Below are 18,293 nucleotides of genomic sequence, written 5' to 3'. Positions count from 1 at the left end.
GGTGGGACCAAGTGCATTGGAAAATTTAAGATGTCTACTTCAAATGTTATGTTGGACAAAAATTCATATTCCTAAAAGAAACACATGCAATAATACAAAACATTATGACTCAGATAACAGTTAAAAAACTCAGAAGTCCAACTTCAACTGCCCATAACTTTCTCAAATAAAATCCAAATGATGCAAAATTTATATCCAAATTCATTGTCTTGAAAAGATCTACAACTTTCATGTTGGAAGTTTTTTCATTTGAGGCTTTTTTAAGGGAGGCGCCAATTGGATTGGCGCCCCCTCTTAAAAATAACACATAGGCGCCAATTGGATTGGCTAGGGCAGGTGCCCTAGCCAATCCAATTGGCGCCTCCTTGTAATTTTTAAGAGGGGGCGCCAATCCAATTGGCGCCTCCCTTCTGCATGTGGGGTAGATTGGGAATTTTTTTGAAATGTGGGTTATTTTGGGAAATTAATTGAATAACTGGGGTATATTGGTAAAAATTCCGCTTTTTTTTAACTCATATTTTTTATTTATAAAATTGTACAAAAAGTAAAAATATGATAATTTATCATATTTTATATTAAAGATATAATCATCATCAATTTTAAATATAAAAATGTAATAAACAGATATAAATTTGAAAGAGTAAAATTAATTTTATAATTTAATTAAAATAGGGGATCAAAATTGTAATTTAGTTAAAATTATTTTAAAAATTATTATTTTTTATTTCCTAAAGAAAAAGTTTTATCTTTTTTGTTTATAAAAAAATGTATTTTTTGAAAATCAAAATATATTATAAAATACTTTTTAAAAGTAAATTTAATAATATTTTTATTTAGCCTTAAATGAAGGCTTGATAATGTTTTTTAAATGTCAGTCCGTATTTTACAAATTAATTTTTTGTATTGTGTCAAACCGTTATAATTCCCCCCTATTTTCGTATAGTATATTTTAACATATAGTATGATGTATGTATAAGTTTATATACAAAATGTTTTCTAAATTAAAGGATGTGGGACTTTTCTTTTTACTATAAGAATAGACCTTTAGCTTTTAACTGTTACCCTTTAAAATGATAAACTACTCTAATGGATTTGGAACGAAATTCAAGCATTAAAAGAATCAGTGGATATGGAACTGAAGAATACCGAGAAAATAAGCATGAGGCAGCTTTTAAACTCAACAACCTACATGTCCATGCTTGTTTCTAAATTTTAACGAACTATATTGTTTAGTATTATTGTTTAATAGTGGAAAGCACTAAGATAAATGTGATATATATGTACTTTGCAAGCTTAAGATATTTGTGGAAAGCATGAACATAATTTCTTCATGAATCGAGTCTCTTGAAGTGTTTGTGTTTTTTTTTCCCTACATAATAGAATATTTTGTTATAATTAGTCATAATTAGTTTCCTATAATTATGTTGTATTATAATTAGATAGTTGATCAAATATTATACATTGATGTATATATATTCTATTCAGATCAATGAGAATGACAGAATTTCCATTATCTTACATGGTATCAATCCTAACCGATCTCTCTCTCTAAAAAAAAAGCAAACGTAAAAATGCGTTTCTTCTTCTCCCTCGTTCAGTCTGCCGCCACATGCTTCTTCTCCCTCCTTGAAGTCTGCCGCCGCAGCAGGACTACCGTACTCTGTACTGCCGCCGCCGAACACGAGAACCACCTTATTCTCTCGCCTTCCGCCTCTGTTCGCGTCGTCGTTGTCGCACCTGCAGTCATGTCTGAATCAGACCATTTAGAACACAGTGACGTCGATACCCACAAATCCGCCGCCGATACCCATAAATCTGCCGCCGATACCCATAAATCCGTCGATACTGGTGATTCCGGCCAACCCAAGAACACCACGTTTCGAGGTTCCAAATCGGAGTTTCATCACGCACTTGCCGTCTCCAATATTATGAGCCACACTCCTATTATTCTTGAGATGGAAAAAGATCAATATGGTACCTGGATCGAGCTTTTCCGCATCCATGCTCGCTCACACCGAGTCCACCATCACATCGTTCCATTTGTCGGAAAAGAGCCACCAACCATTACCGACGCCAACCATGAACAATGGTCCACTCTTGATGTCACCGTTCTTTAGTGGATTTATTCCACTATTTCTACCGATTTGCTGACCACTATTCTAGAACCCAACTCCATTACAATGGAAGCATGGAATCGTTTGAAAGATATTTTGTAGGACAACCAAAATGCTCGAGTTGTCACTCTTGAGCAAGAGTTTTCTAACACTCGTATGGAGAATTTTCCCAATGTCTCAGCTTACTGTCAGCGTCTTAAGATGTTTTTTGATCAGTTGAGAAATGTCGACTCCCTGTCAACAATCATCGTCTGGTCCTTCAGCTGATCTCTGGTCTCCCAGAAGCTTACCGCAATGTTCCAACTTTGACTCACCAAAGCAACCCTCTTCCGGCATTCTATCAGGCTCGTTTCATGATCACTTTGGAAGAAGCCAGTATGGCTAAGATGGCAAACACAGGCTCTCATACTGCTATGCACACCACTCAGACGAAACCTACTGAAGACACCTCTCAGCATGGCAACCGCCGCCCCCGCAACCGTTCTTGCTCCCGTGGCAACCAGGGTCGCAAAGGGGGATGTAGCAACCGTAGTGCACCTCAGTCTGGAGCTCCCAGCGCTCCCTCACCTTGGCAGCAACAACAACAATAGTACCCAACCTGGAAACCATGGAGTTAGACTCCACCACCATGGACTATGCCACCGTGTTCGTATCCCACCTCTTAGTGGACACGCCCTGCCGGTCCTCCTAAGCAACCAGGCATTCTAGAACAACATCCTCAGGTGTATGCAACCTCTACCTCATCTCAGATACCGACAGACATTGAGACCGCAATGCACATCATGTCACTTCACACTCCTGACAATCACTGGTACATGGGCACGAACGCAACATCTCAAACAGCCGCATCACAAGGTAATCTCTCGTCTTATTTTCCAGTAAGTAACTCAAATCAGAAAGTCATTATAGGGAGTGGCCATGGAATTCCAATTCACGGCACCGGACACATACAAATAACCATATCTCACCAACCCCTTCACCTTAGCCATGTCCTGCATGCCCCGAAAGTTATTAAAATTTTAATTTTTGTGAGACGACTCACCATTGACAACAATGTTTATGTTTCCTTTGATCCTTTTGGTTTTACTATCTCTGATTTTCAGACGGGGATCACCCTTCTCAGGTGTGACAGTTGTGGAGATCTTTATCCAGTTACCACTCCTCCCAGTTTTGCCGATCTTACATCCAGTTTTTGGCATAGTCGTCTTGGTCATCCTGGTCTGTCTGTTTCGAATTCCCTTCGCAAAAAATAAGTTCATATGTTGTGAACCTTTTAATTCTTCTGTCATTTGTGACTATTGTGTTTTAGGTAAACAGGTTAAATTGCCATTTTTTGATTCTGAATCTATGACTTTGATGCCTTTTGACATTTTACATAGTGATTTATAGCCGTCTCCAATTTTAAGTTCTGTTGGTCATAAATAGTATGTTTTATTCTTAGATGATTTTTACAAACTTCTTGTGGACTTTTCCTATTAGCAGAAAATCTCATGTGTTTGAAACGTTCAAGTCACTTACTCAACTCATTCAAACTCAATTTTTGCAAAAAGTCAAAACATTTCCATGTGACAATGGCGGTGAATATAATAATGAGCTTTTTCAAAAATATTGCATTGATCATGGTCTAGTTTTTCGTTTCTCTTGTACCCACACATCCTCACAAAATGGGAAAGCGGAACGCAAAATAAGAACCATTAATAATATGATACGCACTATGCTAGCTCATTCTTCTGTTTCCCCCTCGTTTTGGCATCATGCTCTCCACATGGCAACTTACCTGTTAAATATCATTCCCTGTAAAAGACTTCATAATAAGTCACCAACACAACTCATGTATCATCGTGATCCCACCTACACATATCTCAGAGTCTTTAGTTGTCTATGTTATCCATTATTCCCGTCATCTACCATTCATAAGTTACAACCCCGCTCTACTCCATGTGTCTTCTTGGGTTATCCGCCGAATCATAGAGGTTATAAGTGTTTTGATTTGTCTAATAGAAAATTAATAATTTCGAGGCATGTTATCTTTGATGAAACTCAATTTCCCTTCACCAAGATACACTCCCCTTTACCTCACTCTTATCAATTCCTAGATGATGACCTTCACTCCTACCTTATACATCAGTGGCAAAATCAAATTCCACCACCTGTTGCACATAACCAACCAACACCCACAATCCCAATTGACCAACCACAACCCTCAATAAACCAACAATCATCATCTCCTACCTCTTCGATCAACACACCCATTGCAATAAACTCTCCATCACCACCGTCAATTCAACCGCATCCACCTCCACCTACACAAACCATCACCATCTGAAGCATGAAAGGCATTGTCAAACCCCGCACGATATTTAACTTATCAATCTCTCACTCTGACCACACCATCTCTCCCATACCTAAAAATCCCAAACTAGCCTTATCAGACCCGAATTGGAAATCCACAATGCAATCTGAATTTAATGCTCTTATTCGAAATAAGATGTGGGATTTAGTTCCCCGTCCTTGTGATGCTAATCTTATTCGATGTATGTGGATTTTTAGGCATAAGAAAAAATTTGATGGCTCCTTTGAGCGTTATAAGGCTCGTCTTGTAGGTGATGGTAGGTCATAGGTTGCAGGTGTGGATTGTGATGAGACTTTTAGCCCCATGGTGAAACCCGCTACCATTCGAACAATGCTTACCATTGCTCTCTCCAAATCCTGGCCCATTCATCAACTGGATGTCCAGAATGCCTTTTTACACTGTGAGTTTCATGAGATTGTTTACATGCATCAGCCATTGGGTTTCCGCGACCTCCGTCATCCAGATTATGTCGATTGAAGAAGTCATTATATGGTCTCAAGCAAGCGCCTAAGGCATGGTACCAACATTTTGCTGACTATGTCGCCACCATTGGCTTTCGCCATAGCACATCAGACCACTTCCTCTTTATATATCGACAAGGTTTAAACATGACCTACATTTTGCTGTATGTAGACGACATCATCCTCATTACCTCCACTCATGTCCTCCGCCAATCTATTATGTCACTCTTAGCATCTGAGTTTACAATGAAGGATTTGGGCCCTCTTAGTTACGTTCTAGGTATTGCAGTATCTCGTCATCCTGATGACATATTTCTCAGTCAAAGCACTTATGCATCAGAGATCATTGAACGTGCTGACATGGCGTCCTGTAAACCATCAGTCACTCCTGTTGACATCAAGCGGAAGTCAGCACCTTCTCCGACACTTCTTATGAGGATCCCTCCTTGTATCGGAGTCTTGCAGGGGCCCTACAGTATCTCACTTTCACTCGACCTGATATATCATATGTTGTTCAACAAGTTTGCCTTCACATGCATGCCCCTTGCACGGAACACATGCTTGCTCTTAAGCGCATTTTACGCTATGTTCAGGGCACCTTACTTTTTGGACTACACTTACCCCCATCTCCCATTACAAAGCTTATCTCCTACACTGACGCTGGTTGGGGTGGATATCCTGACATAAGACGTTCTACATCTGGGTACTGTGTTTTTCTAGGTGACAATCTTATTTCTTGGTCTTCCAAAAGGCAGCCAACTCTCTCCCATTCCAGTGCTGAAGCCAAATATAGGGGGGTTGCCAATGTTGTCTCCGAATCGTGTTGGATTCGCAATCTTCTCCTGGAACTCCATTTTCCTATTCCTCAGGTCACTTTGGTGTATTGTGACAATATTAGTGTCATCTATCTATCTGGAAATCCTGTGCAGCATCAGCGCACTAAGCATATTGAGATGGACATTCATTTTGTTCGGGAAAAGGTAGCTCGTGGTCAGGCTCTCGTCCTTCATGTTCCCTCAAGACATCATATCGCAGACATTTTCACCAAAGGACTTCCTCGCATTCTCTTTGATGATTTTCGAACCAATCTAAGCGTCCGTGAACCTCCCGCTTCGACTGCGGGGGTGTGATAGAATAGAATATTTTATTATAATTAATCATTATTATTTTCCTATAATTATGTTGTATCATAATTAGATAGTTGACCAAATGTTACACATTGATGTGTATATATTCTATTCAGATAAATGAAAATGACAAGATTTCAATTATCTTACAATTTTTCAAATAGTCCAATATATTTTTTCAGAATGAAAGGCTTAGAAGATTAAAACACAAAATGAAAGTTTACTTTGATGCTTCCAAGCTTGATGAAAAATTTATACTCTGCTAACTTTTTCGGTACTGGAATGTGTTTTCTTATTTTACTTTCAACATTCATCACATATTTTTGTAATTTCTTTATTTTGGGTAACTCATTTAAAAATTCTTTCAAGGACATGATGCTTTGAGAGCTCTTTGGTTTGCTTCATTTCCCAGACATGAGATGAGAGGTTTGGTTCCACCTACTTTTATTGTTGGAAACTGATTTCTAAACACTTCATGCTTTGGAGATGTGCTTGAGAGAAAGAATACGATGAAATATTACAAGAATTTGCTATTTGTTGTTAATTTCAATTTTAAGATTTTTGGAGTTGCAGGTTTGAAAGAGGAAGATGATGAGTGTTCTTGGAGTTGTTGCTTCTCCATTTCATATTAATTAAAAGTTTATTAAAATATTTATATTAATTAAAAATATTTTGCAAAATAAAATATAATATTTTTTATTAAAAAAAATTCAATAAATCTAGTAACAATGCCACATCATTAAAGAATATGTCAAGTTTGAAAAGTTGGAGGAGCATGAAAATCATAAGAGATGTAAAGTTTATGGATTAAAAACTGATTTTTAAAATGGAAAAAATAAAAATTAAAAAATATCAAACAAGGAGAATCAAAAATGTATTTAAATTTTCCGACTATTCCACCCGGTCTCTTTTACTGATATGGCCAAGTCGCTTGTATCACAAGTCAGTCTTCCGCATAATTTTTTTGGATACAACATCTCTTAAACCACTTACAATCTTAGCCTCAAGGATATACAAGCATTGTTTCTTGATGTCTCTTAAGACTTTCTTCGACACCTTAATTATCGTTTCTCTCTTTAAAAATATATTCTTTCTTTTCTTTTGAAAAACATATTTTGCTCTCTTTAAAAATATATTATTTCTTTCAGGTAGATATCTAACACTAGACAATAACTTTATTGACTCAAAATCCTTATTGACTCAAAATGGAAATGGAATGTAGACCTATGTATACGATTTTTCAGCCTCATGAAAAAAATCATTTATGTATGTTTCAGTTGAAAACTCAAAATAAAATAAGACTTGCTAGAAATAACACGAAATTTTAGATTTTTTATGTGTCATGGGAAAAGCCTCTGCAAAATATTTGTTCAAAAAATTTTGTTTGCTTAAAAAAATTCATATATAATTCTTCCACGTAAAAAAAATAGAAAAATCAAAGTTTAGATCATTAGAAATATTTCATTAGGAAGAAAAAGATTAATAACATTTTTTTGGTTTAAGATGTTCATATGAGAGACGACTTTAACGACACATTTTATACTTTATTAATATTAATAATATAAATTAATAAAAAAAATACCATGTGACATTTCATATTAGCATCTTATACGATCACTAAAAATATTTAAGGTGTGTCACATCATTTACATTAACAGACATTAAATGAACGCATCAAAAGTATAAATGTAAAACATTAGAATATGATATATTCAGAGACATATCTAACCCTTTTAAAATATTAATGTGAATGACATAACAGTGTGTGAGACTGATAAATAGGTTTAAAAAAATTGTTTATTTAATTGATGAGACATTTCCATATATTCAACCATAGAAATTAGTTGATGAGAATTATTATGGTTAAATACACAGTTCTTAAATATTGATGCATTAATTTTTATATTTACTTTATATAAAAGAAAAGGTTAGAAAATAACTCTAGTGTTTGACCCCTTGAAAAATGTATTGACAGGACAGTAAATTATTCATATGTTTGTTATCCAAACCTCTAATAATTGGCAGTGTCAAGTCAATTCTTGTGTTTGTGAGAAATGAGAGGGCTGTATTGTATCACTATACCCTCTCAAAGCCATTTGTGTTGAGCTTTTTTTTCCACTTTTTTTCCAACAAGATCTTAGGAACTCGTCTTTGCTTTATGTTAAAAAAATAATACAGAAAATTGGCAAAATTGTTAATATACAACAACGGTCAAAAACGTAATAGCCACAGACAACATCAAGAGATCCTAAACCTTTTTCACAAAGTGGGTGAAGCATGATATTGAGAATGAACGGCGTAGAGCATAGAATAACTTCGGCATGTACCGCTTCGCTACCAGGCATAATAGTTAGTCAGTCTTGCTTGCTTGTGCCTTGCTTTTATGATAACTCACTTGCGCCGCGAAGAGACCATATGCTGGTGAGCCTTGATATCCCTCTGTATTCTGTCTGCATACAAGGGTAGTCGAATGATCTCATTAATCTCCTTCAACACGACTTCTTCTGTGATATTATCCTTTATGCTTCGCATTACCTGAATCAAAAAATTTTAAAAATAGAATGTTCAAGGTTTTTATATGAGCTAATTAAACAAAATATCGGATTATGAAGAAGAAAGCTTAATAGAATGCATTAGATAGATAACAGTGCAACCTTTCTATAAGTATTGATCTCATTTGGAGTTGCTTTATCAGCTCTGATCCGCATACAGACCCAGTGATGCTCTGCAGCATCCCAGTAGCACTCAATTATTCTCCCTGAATAGGAAGAAATATCTTCCGAATCTGAAAATTATTTAGAGCCAAGAAAATCATTTAAGATCACGATTTAATTTTTGCAAATACAAAAGTTAGCTAAATCAACCAGACGCGGAAGTCTTGCTCAAGGAATATCAATAGCTCACTACACAAGTAAATCGATGTGTGGCCAAAAAATGGACCATTCCTTTAAAGTAGCTGTCAAAAACAACAATCTCAACAACAACATAACAATAGTCTAATAGAATAACAAGGGCCCGCAACCTTTAAAAATAACAGTATTCCCTTCCATTAACTTCTTCTTTCCACGTTCAAACAGAAAAAGCAGGGGTCGACCATCAGCTCCCACCTGTTACCATCTTAGAGTGAGTTAACACCGAATAAACTGAATTAATTTCTGAACTCAAGGCGAAGTACTTAAACAACCTCAAAGTGGAAATCAACAGAGTTCATTTCAGGGTATTTCCACTTCAGAAGACCTTCATGCGTGCGAGGGACATATGGATCATCCCAACCCTGATAAAATCCGGACATAAATAACAGACAGGTTGATAAAGCAGACAGCATCTGTGCATAATTGTGATGGTATGGTTCATGGTCAGTCAATATTTTTTGCAAACCATAACTGTACATCAGTATTGAGATTTTTCAACAGTCAATAATGACTCAAATAATTCGAAACAAGAACCAACTGAACAAAATTTCATTGCACACTAGCAGAGCATCAATTCTGTACATCATCCTCAAAGACCTGGCTCTCCTAAAACGCAATTGTTTGTTGATTCACCAATGCTACACATCCAAGCTCAACTGGGGACATTCAGTATTTGAGAGAGATTAATTTCCAATGAATACCTGGAATACAAGACCATCTGATGAGTGTGAGAGTTGTGGAATGAATTTATGAAGGAGCTTTGACACGGTAGATAGTAACCAAAAACCCTTCCTCCTCACCTGAAACAAAAATACAAGAATTTAAGCAAATAGCTAATCCTACTAGAAACAAAACTGTTTCTGAGAATAGGAAAGAAAATATCATTATACGTACACCAAATGGTTCGAAGTCGTATCTATAATAAGGACTTATACTCTTGGATAGGGCTTCGCGTTCCATGTTACGGGGTTCAATTACTTCTTTCTCCAGCAATTTCCACCTTTCATAGAATGGCATCTGCATGCATTATGACAAAAATGGTCAAGTTAAAAGTCTGCCAAGCACATGTGTAAGCACCAATCAAAGACTTTTACAAGGAACTCAGAATGATTCTGTGTATTTTGCATCATTTTTTAAATGTTCTACTAACAATAAAAATACTCTCTTCGAGAGACATAGCATTTGCAACCATTCTTCAATCAGAAGTTAGAATACCTGTCTCTCCAAAAAACAGTCTTGAATAGCATCTATTTGTATTATTAATTACAAGTTTATAAAACAATTAACACTGCTTTTAAAAAAAAACATTTATCACTGCTGCTGATAGAGCTCGGAATTTTAAGGTAATGAGCTGAATTTTATTGATTGGAAATGGTGATTCTCAAGCTCTTACAATGGCGGAAAACAGAAATTGAAATGCATAAACCAGAGTTCTATGAACTCCTAAACCAGACCTAAGATCCTAACCAGAAAACTTCTCCTAACTGTTTACTAACAATATTTCTGAATGAACTTCCCACTCGCCTACATTTTCTTTTATAACAGAAAATTCCTTAAAATCAGGAAATACTCTAACTGATTCTTGTACTGTCTAATAACTGTTCCTCTCGAATTCACTACCCTCCCATTCAACAGATCAATTGGGCTAGAGCCCAAATTCAATATTCTATCAACAATCAGCTTCCCCGATAACGATTTTTAAATAATTTAAGTATAAGCAATATTATTGTTAACTTTAGCTATTGGCAATAAGTAGCTAAATTAACAATATGGATTGCTCAGTGATCCCACTCGAAGCTCCACAAACACAAACCGGAGGTAATCTCAAATCCAATTAGAGAGCTTAAAGATTCTCAATCAATGCATGACTATTAGGAGATAATTATAGAACTGATTAATTCAAAGACCTTGCCAGCAATATGATTCAGTGTTTGGCTGAACACTAAAACAGGGCCTCAAGGGTTGCAAAATATATTTTAAAAAAGGTCGACTATTGTAAATTTCTGAACAAAAATTGTAGAATGAACCATCAAGAAGTCAGTAAGATCGTGATACTAGTGGTCAATCAATATGTGTACCTCTGTCAGAGAGACTTGATTGATTGCTATCAAATCATAAATGAGGTATCTTCTTTCTTGCTTATGAGTATGTGGATCCGTGTCAATAATCATTTCCCCGTCAAGTAATGTGTAGTGGTGATTCCTTTCGGGTGTACCCTTGAAGGTTTTATGATTAAAAAAGAAAAGAAAAAATATTCAAGAGTTATTCATTAGTGTCGAATATACAATTTAAAGAGCCACTGATCTTCCATATTTCCAGATATATGAAAGTTCATTGGCAACAAAAGTGAATAAACATATATACCCCATTTGAGTATTTGCAAGGAAACCGCATAGAGATCCTTTGGAAATGAAATTTTCTGTCAATCAGATAACATCCATCCCCAGTGATTAGCATCATATACCGTGTCCCGTCAGCTTTCCATGTGGCATAGTAATACCGCTGTCTTAAGAGTTGTAAATTCTCCCTGAAAAAACAAATTGACGGACAACAATTGACAACAGCAGAGTGGATAATTAACAAATACAAATATTCAAAAATGAATATTTTAATAGATTACTCTCCCCTCCCTTGAATATAACTGCATCAAATGAAAGTATTCCCTTTTTCTCAATATTATAAAAACTAAACAGGTATAGGTACAGAAGTGCTATTTGACCAAAAGCGTCTATTAAATACTAACTAATAGATCAATTACCAAATCTGTTGAGACAAACATCATTTTAAAGTTTATTGTAGCATTTTCTTTTTATGTAAAAGAAGTTTTTTTGCGAGTATTCATATAAACTCGAGAACGTCTATGTGAAGTAATTTACTCCAAAGGAAACCATAATACTATGGATAAGATATAATTTGAAAATTGACGAAGCAGATTGATTGAGGCCAAGTTAAAATATACACTAGAGAGAAATCTGGAATGAGAACAAAGAACTTGCACCATTTTAATCTATGCAAATTTCTTGCAAATCCAATCCTGATAGTTATGACACAATTTAGTTCAAAATTTAACTGATGACAGTTTAATGTAGTATGGAGACATGATTTCATTAACATCCTGGTGTAAATGTTGATGCATCTCTCCCACTAAGATCCCGTTACATTTATGAGCCTGTAACAAGTTATAACTATTCTGTTGTCTATGCATAAATCCAGGTCTGTAGGTAAAAGTGATTGACAATGTTAACCTCCTAAATTATGCATAAAAAATTCTAACCAACTTATGTTCCCGGGCCCAACTAACTCTCCGGCAGCATAAGCTAGACATTGAACTCCACTTCCCCATTAGAATTCAATTGTGAATATTAGAAACAGAGTTCTGAATAGAAACTAGAAGATCTAATATAGCTAATAAAATGCCAGCATTCCTATCCTATCTTTTGAGACCTGCTAAAATTTATGCCAAGCCGTTCTACAAAAGCTATTGGTAAACAAAATTAACCAACAGCACAAGATGCTCTTTTACAATGAATGATTGGAGCAATTTGCAATTGAACAATTAAAAGCAGGTTGTCAGTTTAGAACACATTATGGGTATTATTACTTCTTTAAGAAATGATAGAAAAACAAGTGAAGTCGTCTCTCAGCAATAGCTAAGCTCATCATGAAGTTAGGTATAATTGAGAATGCCATAAATATCAAAATAATCAGATTTGGTAAGTTTGGACCTGTTCAGAGAAACAGGGTGTGATCCGGGAAAGTACAAAACTCCTCTTCCCTGAAAAAAAATAATATCAAATTTGTGTAGCAAAAGATAATGCAACCAAATTTTAGTATAAAAAATTAATTTTTGCGTATCATATAATAGTTTGGCTTCAAGCTTATTTTTGGATTTTATTGAGATGCAGCAAATGTAACCCCCTTACCCTAGATATGAATAACATTACTTTGAGTAATACTGAAAGGCAATATTAGAGAAAGGGAGTAGAGAAATATTATAACAGAGGATGCAAAATAATTCTAAAAAGAAAGAAGAAGACTCTAAAATCTGTACTTAATAAAAAGTTTCCTCTCTGGTTGTGAGAAACTTGAAGTTATATGTTATACATGCATATTGAAATGACTACTAATACATGAAAAAAGTACGAATTTCAGAAATCTATAGAAAAGAAATTACAAAGGTACATACATGCCAATAGTGAATATGAAAGAGACAAAAACAAGTGACAAATAGGTTTTGAGGACAATTACCAACACCACCAGTGTGTTAAAATATCATATTTTAAATATTTTTAAAATAGGTGGAAGGCTTTATTTAAAATTGACTTTCTTTAGAGCATATTAAATGTTAACAAATTATAACCAAGTATATTAAGAAAAAAATACAATTTACTAACTGAGTCATATTCAACAAAAATAAAAGTATGGCAAGTTTAATGATTCCCTTATAAAACAGCTCTTCATTCCATACGTATCAGTACTTGATTATTCAAAATACGATGAGTTTATGAGTTTATGTCATTTTGGTTGAAGACAAATATGCAGAAATCAACCAAAAGCCATAAATACCCACCCCTTTGCCCAACTTGAGCAGTTGATAACAAAGTTCTTGCATTGTACGAAGCTGGTTTGAAGGAATGGGATCTCCCAAAACATCATCATTTGTCATTACTCCATTCCTCACGATATTCTCCTAGAATATAAACCAAACATAAGGAAAATATACAACTTCGAAAAATAATTGAAAAGATTTAAAGTTTCTTATAATTTCCACAAAGTAAACTAAATTATGCAAAAAAATAAATTAAGTGGTACGAGGAAAGCAATTTGATATTAATGTACATATTAATCTCGTACTCAGTCATTCACAAAACTGCATATCAGACTACGAGCAACACAAGGCAAAATATTTACACAAAAAGACCAAGGAAATATTTACACAAAGACCATTAAAGAAGACAACACAAATTTATTTTCTGTAACAATAAAACTTAATCAAAAGTTTCCTCTTCGGCTGTGACATACTTGTTTAGGGATGGGAGATAAACTGGTGTTCAAAATTCTATATCAAAGAAAATAAAAAGTTATACTATAATAATACATCAGAGTAAAGCTAGAAATACAGAAAGATGCAGAGTGAAGGCTTGTATTTACAGGCTATATCAAATGCTCTTGAACAAAAAAATAAAAACATGACTAAACGGCAAAATCATGTGCAAACAAACTGCAACCATATCTTCTAAGAAGATAACCAAGTTATGTAAACAAGAATGTGCATGTACCTGCTGCAAAATGTCTGCACGATTGTCTGTAGCTGAGAAAGACACATCATGAACGTCAGGATCAGGGAGGCTCTTCCATTCTGGAGTTTGTGGACAAACAAGACTTTCAGGCTTCTTTTCATTAAAAAACATGTACAGGGTATCAATGTAATCCTGTTTGTAAATTCCTGGGGGGCGTGCCTGTGCAAATTTATTTATTGCCTGGAAGGTAACAGGCATAAATATGTACAACATATAAATTATTAGAGTGAAATGGCTGTTGAGAGAAACATGTGAACAATTTATAATTTCCTCACCTCAGTGACAGATAGTGATTCTGTACGCACAAGAAAATGAACAATCATATAGCCTGTACGATTATGCCCATGAGTGCAGTGTACAAGTATATATTTCTTTGTGTTTGATCTCCGGGAGCAAAAATCCAGAACCTAAAAAGAATGTCTAACCGGTATAAATCATAAAACCTCGAGTGAGTTATCATGAACAGTACCATCACTCCTAGGAATGCTAACAGTAAGAAGAAAAAATAGAAACCTTTTACTTTCAAACTGTGAGCAATAATTAAAAAAAGTGAGTAGAAGTAACACGCACGAACTGCAAGTTGACACATTAATACTACAAATAGAAGCTACCTCATTGCAAAACTTTTGTACAGATTCATCATCAGGTACAGAATCTCTTCCTTTGCATCTTATCTGCCACAAGCAAGTCAAAATTATAAATTCAATGGCAATTGATGCTTCAAAAACAACAGCATAAAATATCATATGCTACCTTGACATGGCCAATCCCTTCTTTTGTCCAATCTGATAATGGATAGTAACGAGTAGTATTTGTCAGATCAATCACTAAACCAAGCTGCAAATTCAGTAGAGTTGGGCTTAAAATGCTGGGTGCAACAAAATTACATACAGGAATTAAAAGACAAAAAAGTACACACAAGTTATATTGCAAATTTATGCTGGGTGCAACAAAATTATAAAACAATAATACCAAAAGTTACTCTTATTATTATATTGCTTAAAGTCTTCCTTTTAAAATGTGAACCTTTAGTTCAGCTATTCATGTGAGGTAACAGGTAGAACATGTAAAAGTCTCACTGTGTTGCAAATTTGGTCTTATCTGTATTTATTACAACAACAACCAAGCCTTATCCCACTAAGTGCCGGTCGACTATATGGATCAACTTCCAACATAATGTTCTATATAGAACCATGCTTTTATCTAAATTGATAAGCTCGAGATCCTTCTTAACCAGCAAAAATGAAATATAAACATTTACTACCTTATTCTTCCTGCTTTTTATGTCTCTATACTCAAATCCTAAACTGGCAATCAAGTGGTGCTCAGTCAATAAAACTTCCCTTGGAACACTAAATTTGTGCAAAGCCCGTGAACAACAAGTTATTTTAAATGTTGTGAAGTAATAAAAATATCAAATAGAAACATGCTTAAAATTTTACATTTTTTTACTAATCATAATGTTAAACGAATAAAAAGATGACAAGTCACATCAAAACGTTTAACAAAACAATTCTATGAAAGAACGTTAAATAATGATACCAATGGCTCATGCACACCAAAATTCTACTATTATCTCCCTTTATGTTCCTAGAGACATGTACTTAACTTCCCAAAGCATGACACAGTTAACAAAGTATATCGATGGCATCTGGTAAAACTCACTTCTCTACCTAAAGCTCTCTGTTGAAGAATTGCTTGCTTGGGGGTATATTTTTTATTCGGAATGTAATCATTGAAGGATTCACCAAGTGGAACCTTTGAAGGGATTAAGCAACCTAGTTCTTGCCCATGTGCTGGGCAGTCTAACCAACCTGTAATCAAGGTAAACTAAATATAAAAAATAAAATAAAAAAACTGGAAAGAGAAAGCATAACATTATAGTGATGAACATTGATATAACTTACAAGTATAAAGAGCAAGAAAGGATAAGTTTTCAACAATTGAAATAGTGTGTAAAGAAAATTGAATCATGAACTCGGATATGAAAATAACAAACAGGAAAACCAAGCATGTGTCATTACAAAAATAAAATGATTAAATAGTTGAAGAAAAATGTCATCATTTGGCAATAAGGACTTGCAATAATAATTTGAAAGTATGTACTCGACTTGAAAAATTCCAAGCAAAAGAATACTATATAGAAACAAGGTATATCGGTTCAAAATAATAGCAACGATCATGCCTATATATTGCAATACCTGAAACATATAGTTAAGAATCTCACGAAATAACTCATTTGGATTCAACAATCGGCATATATAACATGCATACTCACTCAATTGCAACAACAACAACTACAACTACAACAACCAAGCCTTATCCCACTAAGTGGAGTCGGCTACATGGATCAACTTTCGCCATAATGTTCTATTTGGGACCATGCTTCTATCCAAATCGTTAATCTCAAGATCTTTCTTAATAACTTCTCTTATAGTCTATCTAGGTCTTCCACTTCCTCTAATTGTTTGACTTCTCTCCAACAAATCTACTCTCCTTACCACATAATCTACATGTCTTCTCTCTACATGCTCAAACCATCAAAGTCTATTTTTCACCATCTGCTCAATTGTAGAAGGAGAACAAATCTCCCAATGCTAATGGCAACCTACAGCTTTTTTTATTTACATAGATTCCTTAATTTTGTGTAAATTCTAAAAGGAAAGAAAAATGAAACTCTCTTACAGAACAATGAGATTTAAAGTACAATATTTCATCTCAATTCTTGACACTACAAAACAATTCACATGATTCATTAACCAAATCATTGATTGCATTACATAAAATAAAATAAAATAAAACCCACCCGGAGGAAGTGCATTCCAATCATAAGGTGTAGAATTCATATTATAAGATCTCCGTTCTTGCCCTCGATCCATTTGAGGGAGCTTTCTTTTTAAATCTCTGCGTGCATCTTGACCATTCTGATGCATAAACAACTAATAATAAGAAATAAAATAGAAGCTACCATAACAAAACAAAAAAATCAGAAGTTACAAAATTCATCAAGAATAACATTAACAAATGTATTACATTAAGATTGCCAATCCCAATATTAAAAGAACTTGAACATGAATAACCAGCAAGCAATATTTATGTTTCTAGCAAAAGTTCACCAAGCAAGTAAGTATCATCCAAGTTCACTTTGATTAGTCTATTGATGATTGAAAATTGAAAATCCAATACAGCCAAGCAGATTTTCACAAAGCAGTGCATTCTTTCCTACTTTAGTTCACAGTATTCTACTAGTTAGAATAGTGAAGTTTTGAATATGGAAATGAATTAGGAACCTAAATTACATTAAATTCTGAAAAAATTCTCAAACAAATTTTAGAATAATACACAAAATCGATCAAATCAATGCTAATTAAATCATATGAGCAAATAAATTTTATTATTATTCTATAGATTTACAGTTACTAGTGATGAATCGTGATGTTAGGTTAACCTAGATTTAAGTTACGATTAACAAAAGTAACAACGAAAGAGTATGAATTGCGGTTTTGAAGAAGGAGAAATCTACCATTTGATAGCTCATTGGAGAATTTTGGGAAGATAGAATGAGAGTGGAGCGGGGAAGAATGGGATTAGGGTTTTGGTTTCAATGAATAAGAATAAGAATAATCGATTTTGGGAAGTGAAGATTTTCAAGTTGGAAAAAAAGATCTGTTATGTTATGTCTTATTCTACGCCACCACGCATATACGATACGAGTCTTCTCCTTCTTTCAGGACCGACATAGCCGCATTTTGCTTTATCTCTTTTTATTTCATTGTTTTATTTTTCATTTTTTTAAACACATGAGACCAACCTTGTTTTGAGACAGGTGGACTAGGAACAAATTTAATAAAACCTGTAGAGTCCAATTTCCAGATGCTCTAGTGAAAATTACTATATTAGAATTTTTATATCATCATTCAATCCTTATCTTAGAATATATTGGAAGGGCAATATCGGATGAAATGAAATAAAATGAAGTGTAAATAATAAATTTTATTCTTTTGATTTCTAAATAATAGATGAAAT

The 18,293-nt window shown here is 34.5% G+C and overlaps 1 protein-coding gene across 3 annotated transcripts; it reads right to left on the bottom strand.

Annotated features, from left to right (window-relative positions):
• Positions 1 to 8,190: 8,190 nt before the first annotated feature.
• LOC127126167 (uncharacterized) lies at positions 8,191 to 18,043 on the bottom strand. 3 transcript variants are annotated; one of them, XM_051055047.1, is made up of 17 exons: positions 17,791 to 18,043; positions 17,074 to 17,191; positions 15,933 to 16,081; positions 15,021 to 15,104; positions 14,879 to 14,941; positions 14,543 to 14,674; positions 14,247 to 14,447; positions 13,538 to 13,657; positions 12,693 to 12,742; positions 11,332 to 11,494; positions 11,046 to 11,183; positions 9,862 to 9,984; positions 9,669 to 9,767; positions 9,240 to 9,380; positions 9,078 to 9,162; positions 8,710 to 8,840; positions 8,191 to 8,590 (listed from the first exon to the last, which is right to left on the bottom strand). In XM_051055047.1, the coding sequence occupies exons 1-17, from the start codon at positions 17,803 to 17,805 to the stop codon at positions 8,447 to 8,449; spliced, it is 1,956 nt and encodes a 651-aa protein (XP_050911004.1). In that variant the 5' UTR covers positions 17,806 to 18,043; the 3' UTR covers positions 8,191 to 8,446. The 3 variants fall into 3 exon arrangements, with proteins under 3 accessions (XP_050911004.1, XP_050911006.1, XP_050911005.1); XM_051055049.1 differs by having other exon boundaries at positions 9,240 to 9,329; positions 17,791 to 18,042; XM_051055048.1 differs by lacking the exon at positions 15,933 to 16,081 and having other exon boundaries at positions 17,791 to 18,042.
• Positions 18,044 to 18,293: the final 250 nt, after the last annotated feature.

The sequence above is a fragment of the Lathyrus oleraceus genome, chromosome 3 (assembly GCF_024323335.1).
Source record: "Lathyrus oleraceus cultivar Zhongwan6 chromosome 3, CAAS_Psat_ZW6_1.0, whole genome shotgun sequence".
Classification (NCBI taxonomy): domain Eukaryota; kingdom Viridiplantae; phylum Streptophyta; class Magnoliopsida; order Fabales; family Fabaceae; genus Lathyrus; species Lathyrus oleraceus.
Note: the sequence above shows the minus strand (reverse complement) of the source record. Positions and strands in the feature narration are given on the sequence as shown.